Consider the following 22,951-nt stretch of genomic DNA (forward strand, 5'->3'; position numbering starts at 1 on the left):
TCACTATGTGAGTCAAAAGAAAAAGGACCGCTGAGGCTACCTCAGCCAGCTTCATGAATTCTCCAATCTTTGTCACCCTGGTCAGGAAACGCTTGTAGATCTCCAAGGCCTCCTTGCATTCACTCTTCTTCATTTTGAAGAATTTCTCTACACACAAAAACAAGAGGTTTGCTGACTGACAAACACCTTGTCCATCTTTTTTGATTATCATCGGTGAAGTGAAAAAAAAACTGCAATCTATTCACTTTAAGTGGACTACTAACCTAATAGGTTGATGATCCCATCATTGTAGGATGCAAACAGTTTCACCAAGTCCTTGAAGAGAAGCAGAAATGCAGCATTGATGATCCCATTGTTCAGCTCCTTGGGATGAACCTGAGAGAAGACAGGACAGAGATAAGTAGGGCTGTCTGAGGTTCTGTTCATCCAAATAAATAAATAAGAAGAAAAAGTGTGCAAATCAAAGCAAAGACGTACATCAAACTCCAGGAGTGTGTCAATCTGTGTCTGCAGAACAGGCATGCCTTTCAGCAGCTTCTCAGTGGTCATGGTTCTCATCACTCCATCAGCGCTGAGGTAACACAATAGAGAGAGTATTTTACATAAAAGAAGAGCTACAGGTTTTAACCACACGCTAAGTAAAAGCATGTAAAAGAAAATGCTAATGGCCAAACAAGTGTTGCTATGAACGACTGCATGCACACCGTGTTTACCGTACCCTTTCTTGACTCTGGTGAAGTCAAATGCCATCTGGCGGTAAGCAAAGGCTTTCTCATTCAGGTATCGTCCATACCGCCTGATGAATGTAGACATGTCATAGCCTACACAAAATGAAATCAAAATTAAATGATTGTTGAACAAAAAGCTAATAGGCTTCTTGCTGTCTGCTCCTATTTGTTTCTTGATTATTTCTATTATTTGTCATTTGTTTCTCAACAGCTCACTTCATGCATTGATCTCTCTTTGTCCTAGTGGGAAAATATTTTTTAGAACCTGCAGTAAACAGTGTATCCCTAAAGCAGTCAATATAACAGGAATCACAATTTCTCCATGTGTAGCTGAGACAGTTTGGTCCATAATTTGCTGAACACACAATTTTGTAGCGTCTGTACATTACCACAGTGGTGATGTACCACATCAAACAAAAAATATAATGCAAATGATTATAAAGCTGAGAGGGTTCATTCAAAGGGTTTGCATTTAGGAATTTCAGTGATTTTTTTTATGTAGCCCCCATTTGCCGAGGCTAAAATGAATCTGCCAATTCAAGTGAGACCTGTCATCTTATTATTTCATGACAAATGAAGTCACAAGACACAATATTTGATATGATAAGGTTTCATAGCTTTTCACTGTAATTTTAGGGGCCCAAAAGGATGTCAGTGCAAGTGAGTGAGGTCGTCATTTGGCTAAAAATACACCTTTGTGAGGGCCAAATCAGTGATCTGGTACATTCTTAAAAGGAAAAAATGCATTGGCCAGTTAAGCAACTCTAAAAGGTCCGAAATACATCAGAAGACAACAAAATGCATGATGACAGCATTTTTTCCATAGTTAAGAAAAAGGACACTCTTAAGGAAGTAGACATATCATTATCAAGAGATGCATTCATGAATGGAAGATGGCTTATAACAAGGTGCAAATCACTGGTTTCACTCAAAAACAGAAAGGCCAGAATTAGATTTTTAGGACTGGATAATGACCCAAAATACAAAAGCAATGCAACAGTTTGTCAAGGCAAAAAAATAAAATATTCTTCAAAGGCCAAGTCAGTCACCTGACTTTTCAGTTATTGAATACAACCGTACATGGAAAGACCCTGCAATAAAGGTGGCTGCAGTAAAGGCTTAGCAGCCACCTTGCAATGGAACAAATACAGCATTAGGTGATGTCCATGGGTTCTAAACTTCAGCAACCATAAACTGGGAAGGATTTCCATCCAAGTATTGAAAACAGTCCTTATATTTAAAATTATGTTAGTTTTTCCAATTCATTTTAAATCTCTGAAAATGGGGGAGCTGTGTATAGGGCTGTAATTCTTCAAGTCTGCACTTCACTTAGATTGTCTGGTTGTGTACAGAGATGAAACTACAAAAATTCTATCCTTGTCTAACAAATTATGGATCTCATTAGTTGACACCGATTAAGTCCAAGCGAGTATGAAAGGTGGAGCAGGAAAGGAGGTGGTTTGAAAAGCGTGCAACAAATTAAACAACGCCCTAGATTGAATGTATATATGGAAGGGTAGCAGCTGATCCATCAGCACTGAGATTGGCTGCTGGGATTGTAGCTGATATGTGATATTTGTTATTTTCCTGTTAGTTCCTATTTTTCCTAACTTCTTCTCTAAAATCTGTAACCTAAGGAGCAAAGGATGAGAAAGTTCAGTAATGTGCGGTTATTATCAGATTATCCATTTACAAAGAACGATACACAACGATACAAAGGGAGAATATTACAGTTGATCAGACTGTCGTCTTACCATGAGATCCAGTTTTGTCAATAAAGTTGCTGAGGTTGAACAAGGATGTCCTGGATGCCAAGTACTGAATGAACCTCTGAGAAAGAGAAAGAAAACCCAGTGAAAAATCCTGTAGAAGTCAAAGCTGAAAACTACAGCCAACAACACAGCATTGACATCTCTAGTAAGGGCTTTCTTTGTTGTGCTTTTCAAGCTTTTATTCCATCATTTAATAGCTTTTACAGGAGTAATGCACAGTGGACCCATTCCACTAACTTGTGGTCAAAGCCTCTATTTATTTGTGAAACATCAGGCTTCCTGCAAATGCCTTGAAAGACCAATTTCAGCTGTCTAAAGTGGTAACTTCACACCACACCAGACATTTATTATTTATTTCAAAGGGGTGACTGTTTTTGTCAGCAATTAGAAAAGAAACTTTACTATATTAAAGTATACTATAATATATACTATTCAGCATTTCTATTTATCTTTTATCCTGATTAGAAGAGATTCAAGCTTAAACCAAACTGCTTCACATGTTGAATGGTCTATTTACTGTTCACTAACCTCATTGCCATAGACACACATGTGGTGTGTGGTGACGAGGGCCTTGAAGACGACCACCCAGCTGGCGTTGGTGGATCGCTCAAACAGTGTGTCAGCCATCTGAGGGATGTTCACGTTGGTGGTATTGGTGGCTGACACCAGGTCTGCAACACAGCAACAAAGAGTTCTCCTCATCTGTCAAAGGTTCTCTCACAGAGTGCTTTAACCTTGTGATAACTTTAAACAGCTTATTGTCGTCGTCATCTTCTTCTTTTAACTACAGTGGATTGCCTGTCTCCATCTCACCCCATCATTTACATCCGCTTCTGTCATGCCAAGAATCTGCATGCTCTCCTTTACTACATCTAAGAGTCTTCTCTGTGGTATTCTTCTTTTCCTCCTAACTGACAGCTCCATATTCAACAGCATGCCTCCACCTCTCTAGGCTCTCTGCTTTGATGCAAACCAACCCCACCTTGAATCAATCTGTCACTTCTACCTTACACCTCACTACTGTCTCACTGTCCTCATACATGTCCTGCACCACCCTCACATGCTTCTTTGTCATCCCTGACTTCCTCATACAGTACCCCATCATGTGCTTTCTCTAGATCTACAAAAACACACTGCAATTCCTTATGATCTTCTCCATTCAAACCAAATATCACGTCTGTAGTGCTCTTTCTCTGGATGAAGCCATGCTGCTGCCCACTGGTCATCACCTCTCTTCTTGATCTAGCTTTAACAACTCTTTCCCAAATCCTCATGTTATGGCTCATTAGTTTTATTACTCTGTAGTTACTACAGCTCTGCACATCACCGTGTTCTTGAAAATTGGTTCCTGTAGACTTCATCTCCTTTCCTCAGGCTTCATCTCACTCTCCAGAATTGTATTAAACATTCTGGTCAAACAGTCCACTGCCATTGCTCCTAGACATCTGCATACTTCTGCAGCAATGTCTCGAAGACCAAACACCTTTCCAATCTTTATTCTCTTCATAGCTGCCCCCACTTCCTCTTTACTAATCCTCTGTGCTTCCTGATTCACTAACTTTCCTACACCCTTCATTAAATAGCTTATTATATGCTATTAAAAGGGAAGTGAACTTATTCTTAGACACATGTCTGCAAGATTTTCTGCCCTGATTTAACTGCTCTGATTAAATTTTGATTAAGTGAGGAGGCAAAGTGCTCACTGCAGAGCTGCACCAGACAGTTATGAAAATATTGAGGCAGGAGAAAGACCTGATGCACATACCAAATGTTGGTGCAAGAACCCAGCCACCCACCCACCCACACACACACACACACACACACACACACACGCACACACACACACACACACACAGACTCACATAAGGAGGGACACACGCTGACAATGCAGAGAGAGAAAGAGAGAGAATTATGCTTTGTCATCTCTCCCTGGCTGCCAGTTCAGATACTCAGACAGAGAAGTCTCCAGAAATAAAAAGTCCTGACTATTGCATCAGTAAAAAATATAACAGAAGGTACAACGTACTTTGACAGTAATGATACAGATAAGATGAACCTAGGCGTAACCCAAATACTGATTCACAGTTTTTCTGTTTTGAGAAAAACCAAAAGATTCGGGTTTTGAAAGGGTTTGACTCATGTGATTTCTCAATCTATTTCAGACTCATGTTCTTCTTGTGAACACTCAAGATTTTCATTCTCTATATCTAACATACCACGGCTGATAGCAAAAGAAAACTGAGTTTTTGTATTGAAAATGTAAAAAAATAAATAAATAAAATCTAATAAGCAGAAATAAAGATAGAGACACTAAAGACACATGAATTGTCCATGGCTTTAAACTAATAAAGCTATAATCACTAATCATGCATTACACCTACAGAAGCTACTGCTCAACCATGGACACTTATGATGTGAAGCTCCCAGTGCACACCTTTTGTGCTGATGTTAATGTCCGTGGGCGCTGGTGACTTTTTCACACTATGCACCTCAGCACTCAAGCACCCCACTGTGTGACTTTATGTGTTCTCGACTGACTGAGTTACTGTGCTTCCACTTTGCATTAATGCCACTTACAGTTGATTGTGAAATATCTAGGTGGGAAGAAATTTCACAAACTGACTTTCTGTAATGCTTAAGTGAGCTCTTTAGAATAACCCATTTTTTCAGAAATGTTTATAGACTGCATGGCTAAGTACTTAGTACTTGATTTTATATACTTGAATGAAAGCCCTAAATTCAAAGATTAAGAGGTGTGGGCCAATACTTTTGTCCATATACTGTACGTCAGCATTGCTCACAAGCTTAAAATAATGGTATGATGACATGAACTGTGAACGGTTCTGCATCAGCCATGCCTATCTGCAATGAATAATGAACAGTTTGTTTATTCTTTTTTCCTTTGTTCATGCTTTGATTGAGTTTGGCATCAGTTTGTTTTCTTTCCAACAAAGAAGGGATATGGCATGCGGCTGAAAAGTAGGCACAAAAAGTTTAGTTGAAACAGAAGAAGTAACACTTCGAGATGTTTTCAAATAGGCCATAAATACATTTGAAATACATGACAGAAATGTATCCATTGGTAGATTTTGTATATGTTGTGCTCACTGTGGCAGTAGAACAGATGAACATTTCGTTTTATATGTTCTTGCTCGCTTAAACATAGCATAATGTGCCTGTACATTGTTTTGTGTCCTGCTGACATTGGCATCTGAACAACAAGGACAGAACTGAGTGCATCCATACAGTAAGAAATGCAGCAAATATTGGCAGGCATCTGTGATAATGGAGGGAGTGGAAGGCCATTGTATTCAATAGACCTTGAGCTTGTTTCAAATAGGTAGAGAGCAAACTATAAATTAAACCAGACCACAAGTCTGCAAGGTGATGAGAAAAGGGATGACAAGAAGGAAGAGAACAGTAGGGAGTCAGATGAGTGTGCAATAAATGAAGCGATATACGAGTTTGAGCAATGAAGCTGCTCAGGGTCCAGACAACAGGCTGGTTGGGGGGTTGGGGGTTTTAATGCTTGGGGTGCTGTAAACAGATTATTACTAATCACTGATCTTGTTCTTTTCTGTTGTGGTTGGTTGCTACACCTCACACACCCTGTTCTACACACTGCTCATCACCTAACACGTCTTCATTATCAGCTTTTTGTCTGTGGCGTTGTAGGATGTCTCACTGATGATCTGATGGAACTGATGATCTTAGCACAAAACGAACCGGACAAAATGAAAATAAACAGCAGGTGGATGTGCTCCATGAATGTGTTTTAGCTGGTTCACAGTGATGATCACAGCTCTTCCTTTGATCTTTGTTGAACTAATTACGCCCCAGTCCATCTGTACAGCTTCACCAGATGGTAACAGCGACACTTCAGCTGCTCCAAAGATGTCTGATGTTTTTAATGAAGGCTGGGGTGACGTCAGTCCTTCCACTGTACATGTTTAGATATGATTTAGTCTCCATTTTCTCACTTTAGTGTCATTTAGTCTATGTTAAAGCAAATCTTCTCTCATTTTTTATCATTTCAACCAATCATCCCCCTCCCATATTTGAATATACTCTATGTTTTGTTAAAGATTGTCCTGAAGCTTTTTCAAACACACACAAACAGAGTCAGGATCCACAATGGCTGAGATTTGATTATATAACATTATCATGTCACTGGCACAGCTACAAGTTTAGATTTCTATTAGCAGCATGAACACAGCGCTAACCAAGAGCCATTTTCTCAGATGTCCAGCTCATAATAAATATCAATTTACATACATAATCTCATCCGTTTATGGATGTTAGCTATGTTGCCATATTAGCCATATCACGGGTTGTAATCCATGCTGCTGTGTTGTGGTACCATAACCCGAAACAAACACACACTGACATACAACTGGTGTGCCTATGTGTGCATAATGAGGATTGGCTGAGCTAAATAAAGACTCTTACGGTAATCCACGAGTTCTAAGAATGAACTGCGAGGCCTCACACTGTGTATGTCTCTGCACCACAGTGTCTCGGTGTGCGTTTTCTACCCTACATCTTAGTCTGAGACTGAGGAATGAGTTTTACAGTTACACAACAAAATCGTGCACCAGCCCGACTATTATAGATAATGGTGAGCAGAACACATCTGCTTGCTGTGCTACATGTGTAGATTTATAATGCTATCAATAATACTATAGGCGGTTGTTCATTGGAAATATATAACACATAAATTTCAGACCTAGCATATACAGCTAGCTAAACATTACCATCTCTATGGTAAATAAAAGCAAAATAAGGAGCTTTTAATGTGACCATTATCTCATGTGGGACCTCACTGCACCACTTAGCAGAATGTTTTAATCAGCTAACATTTTGGGAAACATCTAACTTGCTGACAGAAGGTACCATGGATTCCGGCGCCGTTCCGAGCTGGCAGCCAGTATCAGCAGCTCCGACCTGACCGAGTCCTTTTTTCTCTTTTTTTGTTGTTATTGTGTTTCTTGTTCTTGTTTTTTTTTTTTATCGAGGACTGTACTACTCCACAATGGAGCTCAGAATTTTATGGACAATCGTGTTTTTTATCACATTTTTTACGGCATCTGTGTCCGGAGATCTGGTCTGACCGCCCATTGTTTACAGCAGGGATCAGCTGTTAGCCCTCGGGGCCTCCGCTGTTCTGCCTACCTCCAAGTGAGCCAACATCCCCCGCGAGATGAGGAGGAAGAGACGCGGCACTCAGGCCGGGATCGGGCGTCGCAGTAAGGTTAGGAGGTACCGGCCAGCGATTCCATCTGTTATTATGGGGAACGTGAGATCGCTCCCCAAAAAAGTGGATGAACTGGCGACTCTAACCCGACATCAGAGGAGCTACAGGGAATGCAGCACGATGTGCTTCACAGAGTCGTGGCTAACCGCGCTAACTCTGGACTCACACATAAACATAGATGGTTTCCATCTGATCCGGGCAGACAGAACAACGGAGAGTGGTAAGAAGAGAGGAGGGGGTTTGGCTGTGTTTGTGAACGATAGATGGTGTAACTCTGGGCATTTATCTATCAAAGAGACGCTAGGCTGTAAGGACATTGAGCTGCTAGCGGTTAGCATGAGACCGTACTATTTACCGCGAGAGTTTACACACGTCATTATGATAGCTGTGTATTTCCCGCCCTCTGCTAACACTGCAGCAGCCTGTGAGATCATGCACACTGCAACCAGCAGACTCCAAACACAGCATCCTCAGGCCCTTTTCCTGATCTCTGGGGACTTTAATCACATCTCCCCGTCCTCCACTGTCCCCGCCTTCACCCAGTATGTCATCTACCACACCAGAGACAATAAAACATTGGACTTATTGTATGCTAACACCAAGGAGGCAGATGAAAGAACACAACCTGGTTCATATCCAGCCTGTGTATAAACCTTTAGTACACAGAGAACCAGTTGTGAAATGCACGGTTAGGAAATGGTTGGCAGAGACTGAAGAGGCCCTGGGGGACTGTTTCCATTCTACTGTATGGGACAACCTCTGCAGCCCTTTGGAGGATGACCTCAACAACATCACAGACTGCATTACGGATTACATGAACTTCTGTGTGGACAACACCGTACCCATCATAAAGGTACGGTGTTTTTCTAACAACAAGCCATGGATAAATCCTGAAATAAAGGCTCTCCTCAAGGAGAAGAAGAGAGTCTTCACCGGTACCGGTACCAAAGACCTCCCATCCCAAGGACCTCAGCAGCTACAGGCTGGTAGCCCTGACATCACATCTGATGAAGACCCTCGAGAGGTTGGTTCTAAACCATCTGCGCCCCCTGGTGAGGTCTTCATTGGATCCGCTGCAGTTTGCTTACCAGCCTGGCATCGGGGTGGAGGACACCATCATCTACCTCCTGCACCGAGCTCTGACTCACCTGGAGAAACCTGGAAGCACTGTGAGGATCATGTTCTTCGATTTCTCCAGTGCTTTCAACACCATCCAGCCATGACTTCTGAGAGACAAGCTGGAGCTATCGGGAGTGGACCACCACATGTCCCAGTGGATACTGGACTACCTCACAGAACGCCCACAGTATGTGAGGTCACAGGGCTGTGTCTCTGATACGCTTGTCTGCAGTACAGGGGCCCCACAGGGAATTGTGCTGGCACCGTTCCTCTTCACCCTCTACACTTCAGACTTCTCCATCAACTCCCCACGCTGCCACCTACTGAAGTTCTCTGACGACTCTGCCATAGTCGGCCTCATCACAGGTGAGGATGACTCAGAGTACAGACAGTGGACTGGACTTTGTGGACTGGTGCCAGCAGAACCACCTGCTGATCAATGCCAGGAAAACCAAGGAGTTGGTGGTGGATTTCCGGAGACGCAGACCCACCACACTGACACCGGTGAACATCCAGGGAGTGGACATTGAGATAGTGGACTCGTATAGGTACCTGGGTGTTCACCTGAATAATAAGCTAGACTGGAGCCACAACACTGATATTCTTTACAGGAAGGGTCAGAGCAGACTCTACCTGCTGAGACGGCTGAGGTCATTTGGAGTCCAGGGAGCGCTTTTAAAGACCTTCTATGACTCTGTGGTGGCATCTGTCATTTTTTTACAGTGTTGTATGTTGGAGCAGTAGTTTATCGGCAGCTGAGAGGAAGAGGTTGGATAAACTCATCAGGAAGGCCAGCTCTGTTCTGGGATGCACCCTGGACCCAGTCCAGGTGGTGGGAGACAGAAGGACTCTGGCCAAACTGCTGCATCCTCGATGCATGAAGGAGCGTTTCCGCAGGTCCTTCCTCCCTGCAGCTGTCAGACTGTACAATCAGAACTGCTCCCAACAAACATAGATGTTTACATCAGCGCTGTAACTTGGAACTATTTTATCAACCGATTCACACTATAACCAGGGTTTGCCTCTTATCTGTATTAAATTTTATTTAATTTAATAACGGTACAGTACTCTGTTTTTGGTAACCATTGTCCTTGATGTAAATATGTAAAAATTGTATATGTTTCTGTTCTGTGTCTTGTGTACTGTTTGTTTGTATATGTGTCTTTCTTGCTGCTGTTACACCCAAATTTCCCCTTGTGGGACAATTAAAGGATTATTCTATTTTATTCTATTCTACCAGTACTCTAGTGTTTATATGTGAAATACAGTGCATGGATAAAGATATTCGATGGTTAGCACAGGTTAGCATAAGTTCTCAAAACAGGGGAAAACTTTCTAGCCTTGCTTTATCTAAATACATCAAAATTAGCCAACCAGAATCTGTAAAGGTAATAAATTCATCTCACGCCGACAACAGGAAATTAGGAAGTTAGTGCTTCCATGATACTTTAGCTACTTTTGGCTGCTCCCTTATTCACAAAAGGTCACTACAGCAAGTAGCTCCATATGTTTGAGTTGGCAGATTTTTTTATGCAGATGCAGACCCAAAAGGAAGTCGTGTCTCTTCCCTTTGGGTCTGCATCAAACCAGGGATCTTTCACTTGTTAGGCAAATGTGTAATCCACTACACCATAAAGCCTCTTCCATGTCACTCTGCAATCTGAAAATAGCAATATTCCACTTTCAATATGTACAGTGTTTCTTTAAAACACTGTTTAGAAACTTAATATAACTAAACAGAGTGTGAATAATTAAAAAATAGGACATTACAGTATGTTGAAGTTGTCAAATATGTAAGTTAGTATATTGTACTGTCTGCTTAAGTTAGCATGCTAATTAGCTAGCACCAGGTGACGGAGTAGCAATGTTGCCCAGAGAGGATTTTTTTTTTTTTTTACAGTCTGTGATTCTTTACTCTTTTTAATCATGTTGAATGAAAGACAGTCAGTGAAAGAAACATAAACTCAATGATGTCTGACGTCTTAGCAGTTTGGTTTCTTCCTGCATTTATACTTCCTCACACATGCTTTAGATGCCCCCTCCCAGAGTCACTGACAATAGGCAATACCAAGGACTGGCCCACACAGCATATAAGTGAGGTCATATCATTTATCTAGCAACCCCTTCCACTTACGAATTGCATCTTTAAATCGAGGAGATGTAAAATGTTAGTTTGTGAAGTTTATAGATGCCGGTGGGCACGTGTTCTACATCTGGAAAGAGCCAGGCTGACTCAGGTACTAAACTATTGACTGAATAATCTAAAGCTTGTGTGACATAGTTCTAGATCAGGTAAGAACACTGGGACACTCTTCATAACAGCAACTTTTATACCAATTTGACCTTTAAAAAACTGACAATCAGTGCCTGTTGTGATGAGAAAATGCTACTCTTTCATTGACCTTGCGTGGATACATTAACTCTGTACATGCCCTCCATTGTCTCTTTCACTATGTTTGCCGTAACCATGCATGACTAGACAAACCAGAAATACAAAATTCAATGCAGTGTGTCATTTAACCCCAGCCCGTTTCATAATAAAAGCAAACACAGACATCTAAGTCAAAAGACAAGGTGATTTTTGCTCCAAAGGAAAAGCACATAAAAAGTATAACTTTTTGAGCTTTCAGTTTGTAGTTTATTTATGGGTGGAAAGGCACCTGTATGTTCTTACTAATCCACATTTACAGACCTGCTTCTTCTAAGGCTACTTATGATGGTGCTAAAGACAATCAAATCAGTAATTTGTTCTCATAAAAGTGGACCGTGTCACTATAAAAGGTCAGACAGTTAACTGTACTGAAAGACCATAACAAATGTCTCAGTTTAATAGCTACACATCCATTGTGATTTCCTCTGCAGTCTAGTGATGACAGGCCTGTCATTTCCACTCTTTCTTCTTAGAGTCCCCTTCTGTCATTACACTGCCCCCTGACACTATTAATCTGTTCCCTTGGCAACTGCACTGCACAACCACCGCTACACATGCATGTCAAGCCCAAGGGTCGAATAACCCTAATAATCACCAAGCAATAACTAAAACCTGTAGTTGCATAATATATTGAATATTATTAATCAAAAACACTGAACGCTAACTAATTAGATATGTTTTGATCATTAAAAATTACCCTAGTGAGTCTTTAGTTGTTTATTAGATTTTTTTGCTGTGTGTGGTTCTTCATAGGTCTTCATAGTGAAAATGTGTTTTACTGTTTTGAGGTGAGGAATTTCCTCCAGCCAAGACTGCAGCAGAGGCACAGTGGCCTACATAACAGAAGTCTGTTGAACTGCCCTGTTGAATTGCCCTAGAAATAGACCCAGTATAACCTATTTGATTATGGAAATAAAAGACACATGTTTATGTTATAGCTTACTAAATGAAAATATATAGAGAAATCTCTACATGTCTGCAGCAGTTTTATGTCCTTATACAAAAAGGCTACAAGCAGTGCCGATAAAAGTTTTCCCAACACGTCCACACATGCACATGTCCAAATCTGCACCACTGAAAGCTAGAAACACTGAAACTATCACATGGAGCAGCAGAGAATGAGGAAACAATGCTCTCTGGTGTAGTCTAGCTTTGGCTTTGTCACCTTTGGCTTTGTAAATTATGCAAGACAGCCATTGGCTGATTTTTAAATTATTCAGCAGGGGAGTGGATCACAAGATATAAAGTCCTAGCAGAAGACACAGGACCAGACTAGACCTGACCACACACACACACACACACACACACACACACACACACACACACACACACACACCCTTGGAAAATACACAGGCAGACATACAAGAAAAAGAGCCAATCAAACTATCCAGAGCAGTGCCACTGCTTTGGGCTGACTCAGTGTTTGTGGTAATGATGATTTGTGGAGGTGGCTCCCGCTGTCATCTGTAGATGTGTCAATGAAGCTGTGAGGTTTGTAATTTAATTCAGCTGTGACTTTATTGGTCTTAAATGGCTCCACTCTAACCCAGTTAGTGCACAGGTTCCTGTAGCCTGCCACCACCTCGGTTACAGTCGGTTTCAGCATGGAGTAAAAGAAAGTGGCCTTGAAACAGCACAGGGAGGGGAACCTAAATGGGTCTGTCAAACTACCTTAAAATATTACATGTTTCTCCTTCCCAATCTCTCCTTCTTTCTCCCTGAGTGTCCACCATCTTCGCTGGACACAAAGGGTCAACAGAGGGGGTCATCACCATGGCTACTATATCCTGCAGCACACCCATTTAAGTAAACGGAACGAACAAGCCCATAATGCTGGCATGGTCTGCGTGTGTGGCTGTGTAATAAGTAAGGCCTAGGACCTATAAAGCTACAGTCAGTGCAGTGAGGATGAGGGCCACACTTACATTCCAGGTGCTTTTTCTTGGGCGCCATCACTTCGTGAGTGGTGGCTTTGCAGACAGCCCGGGCCATATCCGATCCCGTTAGCTGGTACTGCGCAGCGGCAATGCGATCCGTGAGCGTTTGCCCCGACATTTTCTCCTAGTTGTTTCGACCTCCTCAGGAATTTTTTCACCACAGGACGGTGAGGGGGAGGGGGGAAAAATACGAATACAACCCAGCTTCTTCCCTGCGGTTCAGTGAGATGAGTGCGTCCCTCTCCTAGATGATATAGGCCTGCGACCTTATGTGTGGGAGGGGGGTGGGGAAAAAAGCAGAGAAAATGAGCTGGATAAATATTATTTTCGCAGTAAATCGTGTGGTCACGTTGTTAATATTCGCCGTGGCATGAGTAGACTTACGCAAGGTTGTGAATTCCCGGCGGCTCGTCCTGTTATAGGCTCCGAGCGTTCAGTTCAGCACCTTGGAGAGCTAAAGCCACTCGGTTATGTAACAAGCTGGCGACGAAAGCTACTTTCTCAACCCGGTGAAATTATTATTTTTTTAATAAGCCAGCAATGGAATAGACTCGTCTAATCGTAGAACAGTGTTTCTGAAAAATAAGGTATATAAATCAGCGCTGCATAGGTCGGTCAAATATCCCTGTTGGAGGGGAACGCCGGTTTTGGCCCCCTTTCCTCGCTTCGTCGTTGCATTAAAAAAAAAAGCTTTTGAATAAATGAAGAACCCGCAGTGCAAAGCAGGTCGTCAGATTGCGGCTTTTCTGTCCTCTTTGATCCGTCAGTCTCGGCTCGGAAATGCCGTTTCAGGCTGTGGTCCTTTCCTCAGAGCGATAGAAAATTGCGCACCGCTTCCCGTCGCCAACACTGCGCAGCGCAAGAGGCTCGGGAACAGGAAAAGCGAGGAGGGAATTTCCTTTTCCCCTTCCCCCTGTGGTTTGTTTATTTATTTGACCTGTCTACAAGTCCATCCAGACTCTCCTCCTCTCAGCAGCTTCTCGGACAGGGTTGGGTGACACACGTCGCATCACCACGTCTCTTAAAGGGGTGTGGGCATGGGGGGTCACAGTACAGAAATCGCTATCAATTTGCGCCAAAGGGTTAATACACCAGCGTCATGGTGGCATACTAGCTGCTGCATGTGGGCTGTATCACACCGGGGCTGCTCGTAGATCACGCGGAGTGACAGATGATGAAGGTGAAACAATTCCTGGTCTAAGCAGGCTCCTTTTAAATATGTGATCGGCAGAGGTATTTTTAATCACATGTTAAACCACAAAAAACTACTATCACAATATTTTTTTTTTTGTTTTGTATTTGGGAACATCACGTATTTTGTATTCAGAGCAGATGATACTGGGGATGTGTGGCATATGGTGAGTTAGCGTATTTGCTTGTAGCTCAACTCTGCCAGAGAGCTCGATAATCACGATGCATTCTGGGTAGACCCGGCCATGTTGTTCACGTAAAACCAAAGTAAAGATAGACATTATATAATCATTTATGCTGCTATTATGAGCCATTGGCTTATCTGATATTGTGAATCTTGTTTGTGTTCTTGTTATTTAGGCTAGGTTTTTTTTAATTTAATTATTAACAAGATAATTATTAAAAAGATGGACACCAGTCTGTAGCCAGATTTGGTCTTATCCAGGTAACTTCAAGGTTGACCCTGGATTCACTTCTTGCCAGGCTAAACTGCCATGGTGACTTACTGCAAAATTAGTGATCAGTAAGTGTGAAACTACATACATACATATATTTAAATATAATACGAGTAAAAGGTTTGGACACACCTAATTATTTAATGGTTTTGCTTTATTTTGATGACTATTACAGTGTAGATTTTCACTTAAAGCATACGGAATTATGCAGAAACAAAAAAGTGTGAAATAACTCAAAACATGTTTTAGATCTTCAAAATAGCCACTCTTTGCTTTGATTACTGCTTTGCACACTCTTGGCATTCTCTTAATGAGCATCATGGGGTCGTCACCTGAAATGGTTTTATATGAGTAGACATATACACACTTATTCAAACTATACATTTTAACGCATGTCATAAATTATTATATATTGTGTATATTCATATTTATGTCAGTATACTTAGCTTATCTAAGTTTTTTTGCACTGTGTGAAGAAGTATTGCCTTCATTTTGTTATGCTTGCATAATGACAATAAAGTCTAGATTCTTGAAATTTTTAACTCACACAGTTGACATTTTCTTCCTGCGTTCATATAGGCTAAACTTTATTAGTTCAGCAACTCTTTCCCCTTTCTTACAGACCAAACCATTTCAAGTGCATTCTTTACTATAAGTTCAACACAGAATGCAACATTTTCTCAACAAAACATTTGTGGGACTCAGTCAGGCAACCAATGAGGCTTGGCTCTGTGATTCATGCAAAAAAAACATTTTTTGGATCTTTGGCCCTGCACAGTTTCTTTTTACTTGGTATTTTTAATGCTGCAGGTTTACATATTTCTTTTCTTTTCCAGTTTATAATTTTACATCTTATAGCACCACATACACCTTTATTAGGCAAAAGGTTTTACTTGGAATTTTAATATTGCAGTGTCATAATGTCCTTACGTTTCTACACTATAGTTACACTAAACTGTACAGTGAATCTTTCAGAATGAAAGTAACTCATACGTGAAATTGTTTTTCATGTATTTTATTATGGTACAGTGTTTCATTACAACACTTCATGTTTTGGTGCAGCAGCAAGTGGAAGGGTTTGTGGTGATGCCAGTCAGAGGGAGTCGCAGTGACTTCTGTGTGTCTGAGGTGTAAAATCGTACCCAGATTTCATTGTCGCATTTCAAAAGCTGGCTTTCCAGAAACAAAGGAATAAAGATTTCGCTTTGCCCTGCAGCCTGTACCCAGACATGTCTGACATGAAGTGTACGGGAAGTGCCCAGTCAGGGCACTATAATGCATGACGTCGGCGACGTCACGATCCCGTGCTCTGCAGAGCTCGGGATCCTCAGTTGTGTCACTTGTGTATTTTAATTTTGTTTTACTTCTGTGTTGTTTTACTTTTGTTTTTGTTTTCTTTCTCATTGTGAAAATGAGCTAAAAAAATACGATAATTAGGAAAATAAAATGTACCGACAGTAAAGTATAAAAAAAGAAAAAACTAAAAAAACGCTCGACTCTGACTGAGCATGCGCTGTGTATTCGCAACACGTGACGTACGCGGAAATGAAGCCACGTCGCCCGTGAGAAGGAGGAACCTAGATCCAGGAAGCTTTTCACTGACTGCACTGTAGTGGAGATACTTCAGAAAACACAACAGTAAGTAAATTAAAATCAAGCGAATCTGCTGCACAGCGCAAGCTTTGGTTTAAACACAACGCGTTTATTGTAGTCTCTTGGTTTATGGGGCTTGAGACGATTTTCTGTAACTTATTTTACTTGGGAGAAGCAAGTAACTTTGTTTGCCATTCATTTGTTGTGCTTCATTTTATTGAGCTTTATACTTTGCCCTCATTAAGTGCTGTCAGTGTTCAGTCCAGTCGCCGTGTTTATAGCCTATTAAATATGGTTAAATATGATAAACAGCATTTTAATAAAGTAAGCTTTTCGAGACAAGTGCTTGGGCATGTGACCTCAAATCAAAATCACGACTAATTAAAACACTTTACCCCAATTACGATTAGCGAACCATTATTTATAGTAATGACCTTCATGGCTTACTAGGCTTGTTTTGCAAATATGTTCAAACCGTAAAGCTGGGACACACACACATATTTAAAAAAAACAGATACAGGTGGTATTACCTTTGCTAGAGCCAAAATTGTATTTATTTATTTATCCTTTTACTAAACTGCCTTCAAGTAAACAAACAGGCATTACTGTCAAGCATGTTCATCAAATATTCCAGCCAGCAAAGAAAAACAGAATATAAACAAATAAATGAAGTACCTTAAATTAACTTAATTCATTTTGCTGGGACTCATTCCAAGTATTTCTGTTTTAAAGCATTCCTCTTTTCCAATCTTTTTATACACTGAAGATAAATTGCATAATTTTTAAATGCAGAAAAACTTGGAATAAACAAAAATCACACTTATAAATATAAAACTTTCCAATAATCAAAAGGTTTACACACAGAAATTCCACCTTGGTTCTTTATAGAAACCCGAAACTTAATCATATCATATTCTAATACAGGAAATGCTTTTATTTTTTTCTACAACAACCATTAATGAACACTGTCTATGTAACTTAATTAACAGCGTGATAATCAGATAACTTGAAACTTAACTAACTTTTAATTACATCAACATTATTGTTATTCCTCCAGCTTTTTGTAAAAGATATGCCAGGATACTAAACCATAATGTAAATTTTTTACAAATGCTCCAACCATTTTAACATAGTACTTAGTACATTAGTTACTTCAAACTCGATGCCATTCATACCTCTCGTTTCTACCGATTTTACAACATTGCTTTTCTGAATAAGATGTTCTTTATTACTCCATTGAATTTGGTTTAATAGTTCTGTTTAATACAGCTAAAGTGTATGCTGGATTTACTAATGTGGCAGTGCAAACTTCTGTAAAAGGGATTCTTTTTTTCTTCACAAAAAAATGTGAAGAACCTTTTTAGTAAACGTTCCCCGAAAAATGTAATTCTCTGAAACCTTCAGAGAGGCTTCAGGAACCTCCAGGGAACACTACCTGAGGAGTTACCCAGAAATTATTTTGTGAAAACTATTGTTTAGAGGGAGCACACCCTGAAGATTCCCTTTAGGACTTTATGAAAAAGAGTCTTGAGAGAAGATGCGTAGAATGTTTCCTACAAATTTAGTGTTTGCAATTTTTTTTTTTAGAAATGTTCTCTGAGGGTTTGTTTTGTAAAACCTTTATTTAACCATCATAAAACTTTAAAGACAAACTTCAAAGGAAACGCTCTTTAATAACAAAGACTTGTACAAAATTCTCCAAAGAACATTTTTCGAGTGTTCCTTCTTTAAAAACAATATCAGGGAAGTTTTAGGGAACTTCAGCACTCCTCTAAATAGTCCATTGTTTGTTAAAGAGTTTATTTAAAAAATTATCTGTTGATAAACAGATAATCATTTTTTTTGTTAAGAATTTATAGTGTTATGGTATGCATCGGTAGCTTGAATCCCCTGCTTTTATTGCATAATAATAACTGTACATGTTATAATTCAAGTAAGGTTAACATGGTGGGGCTTTTAAGGAAGACCTTAACACTTTCTCTGCTACTCATGCTTTTCTGATGTGTTTCAGCAATGGCCCAATTTCAAGAAGTATCAAAGCTGTCCGCTTTGCACCTGAAGCCTGCAGGGCTTGTTTTGCAGTATGGTACTTCTGGCTTCAGGACCAACGCCAAACAGCTGGACCACATCATGTTCAGGATGGGTCTGTTGGCCACACTCCGCTCCAAAAAGACCAAAGCAACCATCGGTGTCATGGTTACTGCATCGCACAACCCTGAGGTTAGAGGGATTCATAAGCGTAAATAGCTATGGTTCATTTTCATCATAAATGACAACTTCAGCCCATTCCTGTTTGTCTCATCATGTCTGTACTTGTGTAGGAAGACAACGGGGTGAAGCTCATTGACCCGATGGGCGAGATGGTGACACAAGACTGGGAGGAGCATGCCACCCAGCTGGCCAATGCAGATCAGGAAGACTTGCTCACTGCTCTGAAGAACATTATAGAAAAGGAGGCCATTAACATGAGCCAGGAGGCTAATGTGTTTGTGGGAAAAGATACTAGGTATAAAGTCTTACTACAAACAAATAAATCAAAAGCTGATCAAATATAAACCTGTGTGTATGAGTAGAATAGCTTCTTTACAGTCATGTCCTCTGCCTGTAGGAGCAGCAGTGCCAGCCTTTCACAAGCAGTACTGGATGGAGTTTCTGCTCTTGGTGGTCACAGCAAAGGTAAGAGAAGTGGATACCTAAAAGATATTCCTGTGATTGGCTGCCCCTCAGCTGGGTTGCATTAAAATATATACTTTGCAATGTATTAGTTCCCTGCTTTGCTTGGCTTTTTTGTTTTTGTTCTTTTATTGTTGGTGCTTCTTCTGGCTCCTTATCTGCCTTTTTATCCTTTCCATCTGTCCTTTCAGACTATGGTTTGGTGACCACCCCTCAGCTTCACTACGTGGTCTGCTGTCAAAACACACAGGGTAAATATGGAGAGGCCACAGTGGAAGGATACTACACTAAATTCTGCCAAGCTTTCATTCAGCTCACCAAGAATGTAAGAAGCAGAAGTGTGTCGTGTGTTGTTTTGCGCTTGCATTCAGTCGCTCTTTGTTTGTTTGTGTCGACGTGTTTTATGATACATTCAATCATCCAGGAACTACTCTTTTCTTTCTCTCCTCCATGTTTTTTCTTTCAATTAGACGTCCAACCGTACGGATGACCAGAAGCACCTCTGCCTGGATGGCGCTAATGGCATCGGGGCTCTGAAGGTACGTGAGATGGAGAGTCACCTGAAGAAAGAGCTACAAATTTCTCTTAATAATGATGGCAGCAAAGGAAGGCTGAACCACCAGTGCGGAGCCGACTATGTGAAGGTGCAGCAAAAACCCCCAACAGGTGCGCATAGGGCCAGTTAAATTACTTGAATGTACTGTAATCGTTTTAATATGCGAGACCTGTCTTGCATTCTCACATGAAGGCATTAAGATTAACCCAGGAGAGCGATGCTGTTCCTTTGATGGCGACGCCGATCGAATAGTTTATTACTACACGGACTCTGAAGGAACATTTCACCTGCTGGATGGAGACAAGATGGCTACCCTCATCAGCACTTTTCTCAAAGAGCTGCTCACACAGGTATACTCTAAAAAAAAAAAAAAAAAATACATGTAAATGACATACAGGCACGCACTTACCAAGAATCGCTGTTCTTTGTATTTTTTCTCCCTTGGAATGCACAGGCTGGACTAGACTTGAAGATAGCAGTAGTGCAAACTGCTTATGCTAATGGAAGTTCAACACACTATCTGGAGAACACAATGAAGGTGACAAAAAAATTCCACAGAGAATTCAGGTGTTTTATTTAGTATTTATATGGAGAGGATGGTTCTCACAGATTTATTTGCCACTTAGGTCTTAGTGAGGTGTACGAAGACTGGAGTGAAGCATCTTCACCATGTAGCCCAGGAGTTTGATGTCGGTGTGTACTTTGAGGCCAATGGCCACGGAACAGTGAGTACACACATATGCACACATCTTTAAATGCACTGAAAATCACCTGTAAGGCTAACCTGTCTCAATGTTTCCAAAAATCAGAAGTAATGTGTTGTCCTGTGTTTGTTCGTGTTTGGATCAGGTGTTGTTCAGCAAGGCAGCTGAAGAGAAAATCCAGCAGCTGGCTGAGGACACAAACGTCAACGACGAGAGGAAGAAAGCAGCTCTCCTGCTGCGAAACACGATCAACGTCATCAACCAGGCACGCTCACGCTGACATCAATGTTGAACTGAGCTCATGCAGACAACGGAGCTCTGTTTTTAACCTCGATATTTTCTTTTAAAGACTGTAGGAGATGCCATTTCTGACATGCTGCTGATTGAAGCCATACTGGCCATCAAAGGAATGACTATCCAGCAGTGGGACACCATCTATACCGACCTGCCAAATAGGCAACTTAAAGTCAAGGTGCTCATATTGTATAGTTATGTATTATATCCAGGATATAAAGTGTGACTGATAGAAAGAAATACGCACTTTACATTTAATTTATTCCATAGTATGATACAGCAGTGCCGAAACCAAACTGAGGAGGCTTTTATTTTGTTAGATAAACGTTTGTCTACTATAACCCTGCACATAGTAGAGTGTCTGTGTCTACTTCAAGCCAGTTAGAGATAGTGGCTCCTGAGGGTGATCTTTTTTCTTTTTCTTTTTTTGTGTAGGTGGCGGACCGCAGGGTGATAGACACAACAGATGCAGAGAGGCGGGCGGTGACCCCAGCAGGCCTGCAGGAGGCCATCGACAATTTAGTGAAGAAGTACAGACAGGCTCGCTCCTTCGTGAGGCCCTCCGGCACCGAGGATGTGGTGAGAGTATACGCAGAGGCAGACACGCAGGTGAGAAATCTATTTTCCAAGCTTTCTCTGTTATTGATTCTCATGCCAGTGTTACTGAGGTTAAAAAATATCTGGAAGGGAATGGTTTTGTGAATAATACTCTGGCTCTCTGTGTTGTTTCAGGAGAGTGCTGACGCCCTGGCACATGAAGTCAGCCTTGCAGTGTATCGCCTTGCTGGAGGAGTTGGGGATGAACCCAAACCATTGCATTAGAACCACAATCACACAAACACACCATATTGATCAATCAGAATTACAGAATTGCTGATCATTATTTTATTTTATTTTTAAGTCAGGTGATACCAAATGATTTTATATTGTCCTTATTTTCTTCGTATTTCGGTCTCTCTGATGATGGGGTACACATCAGGGGAATTAATAAAGGTTGGGGGAATTGTGTGTGTATACATAAAATTTAAACAGTCAAACAACTGGTTTAATGAGGGTTGTCATTTCACTTGGTCCCAGATATTTGTGAACAGTTATTTTAAATAATTCCCTTAATTTTCATTAAATCGTGTAAGTTTACATAATGACTGTTGAATCGGCTTTGCTGCTTTTATTGGAATTAAATAATGGAAAAAGAGGAGAGTGGAGTTTTTTTAATTACAGTGAAGTAACACTGATAGAATTCTATGATTGAAATGAAAACCACAACTATGTTTGCAACATTCCGGATAATAAAAGTATGAACATGTATTTATAAGTTACACTTGTAACTTATAAATACATACAGCTTATCACACATTTGATTTCCATGTGTGACAACTGTAAGTGTCCAGAGTGAGGACAGACTGAGGGACCCACTGCTGCAGATGATCTGTGAGACTTTGCACCCCTGATGATCCACCAGGACAAACTCAGCAGTGTCTGAGGAAGAGTCGGCACCAGCTGACAGTGTTCCCTCTGTGTGAAGGACTAACAGAAAAGTTTAAAATAACTAATGGTCTGTTCTGAATCAGTCTTATTAGGTAATGTTAAAATAATTTTATCATTCAAGTGTTTTCAAAGTGGGAGTAAGTACTCAGGGCCTTCAAGTAAAACACTATGAAAGGCAGTAACAAGCTTACTATTCAGAAACCTAAAGTATGTATCAGTAGCAGAATGTACCTAAAAATAAATGTTTGTTTTTTTCAGTTCTATGAAGCTTTGAGTATTTTGGATTAGTAGCACTGCTGTGTTTGTTGCATCATATTGCTGTAATTGTTTATATGCTTTATATATTTTGAGGTAAGTTGATCTATAGTGTTACATCATATTTTATAGGGATGTTATGTGTTTGTATACTTTCTGCCCAGTTTGACCCATTTAGCAGAAGTCAGCCTGTTTAAGGCTCTGATATCTATTCTGTATGACTTAAAGCAGTGACATGGTATCAGTGTACTCTTCATTTTATCAGAAACAGTTTACACATATATGTAAACATTCAGACAAATTTAGTAATGCCAACATATTAAAAGAACAATATTTGTCTCTTATATATAATACATTGATATATACACTGTAAAGGGTACTTGTCTTTGAGTGAAGATTTAAGGTGATAGGAAATATAAATAACTACAAATTGAATCTTTACTGAAGCTCAGTATTTGACACAGAGTTCAAACTCACTGCTGTAATAATTACTAATGATTA

At 40.5% G+C, this 22,951-nt stretch overlaps 2 protein-coding genes across 2 annotated transcripts in view; one reads left to right on the forward strand and one right to left on the reverse strand.

Moving 5' to 3' along the window:
* Positions 1 to 14,282, reverse strand: part of snap91b (synaptosome associated protein 91b) — a 28,876-nt gene extending 14,594 nt beyond the window's left edge. Inside the window, exons 1-8 of the mRNA XM_063496114.1 lie at positions 13,626 to 14,282; positions 13,230 to 13,507; positions 3,029 to 3,171; positions 2,483 to 2,558; positions 719 to 821; positions 478 to 571; positions 264 to 375; positions 41 to 147 (exon numbers count right to left, since the gene is read on the reverse strand). Of these exons, the coding sequence (XP_063352184.1) occupies positions 41 to 147; positions 264 to 375; positions 478 to 571; positions 719 to 821; positions 2,483 to 2,558; positions 3,029 to 3,171; positions 13,230 to 13,359 (765 nt within the window). The 5' untranslated portion in view covers positions 13,360 to 13,507; positions 13,626 to 14,282. The remainder of the gene's footprint in view (positions 1 to 40; positions 148 to 263; positions 376 to 477; positions 572 to 718; positions 822 to 2,482; positions 2,559 to 3,028; positions 3,172 to 13,229; positions 13,508 to 13,625) is intronic.
* Positions 14,283 to 16,351: 2,069 nt separating this feature from the next.
* pgm3 (phosphoglucomutase 3) lies at positions 16,352 to 21,891 on the forward strand. Its single transcript, XM_063495462.1, has 13 exons — positions 16,352 to 16,525; positions 18,492 to 18,700; positions 18,802 to 18,986; positions 19,089 to 19,156; positions 19,345 to 19,478; positions 19,624 to 19,819; positions 19,902 to 20,059; positions 20,164 to 20,247; positions 20,336 to 20,434; positions 20,559 to 20,678; positions 20,763 to 20,885; positions 21,143 to 21,316; positions 21,440 to 21,891. Exons 2-13 carry the CDS (start codon positions 18,494 to 18,496, stop codon positions 21,527 to 21,529), a joined length of 1,638 nt encoding a protein of 545 aa, XP_063351532.1. The 5' UTR covers positions 16,352 to 16,525; positions 18,492 to 18,493; the 3' UTR covers positions 21,530 to 21,891.
* Positions 21,892 to 22,951: the final 1,060 nt, after the last annotated feature.

This window comes from Pelmatolapia mariae, linkage group LG15 (assembly GCF_036321145.2).
Source record: "Pelmatolapia mariae isolate MD_Pm_ZW linkage group LG15, Pm_UMD_F_2, whole genome shotgun sequence".
In the NCBI taxonomy this organism is placed as follows: Eukaryota; Metazoa; Chordata; class Actinopteri; order Cichliformes; family Cichlidae; genus Pelmatolapia; species Pelmatolapia mariae.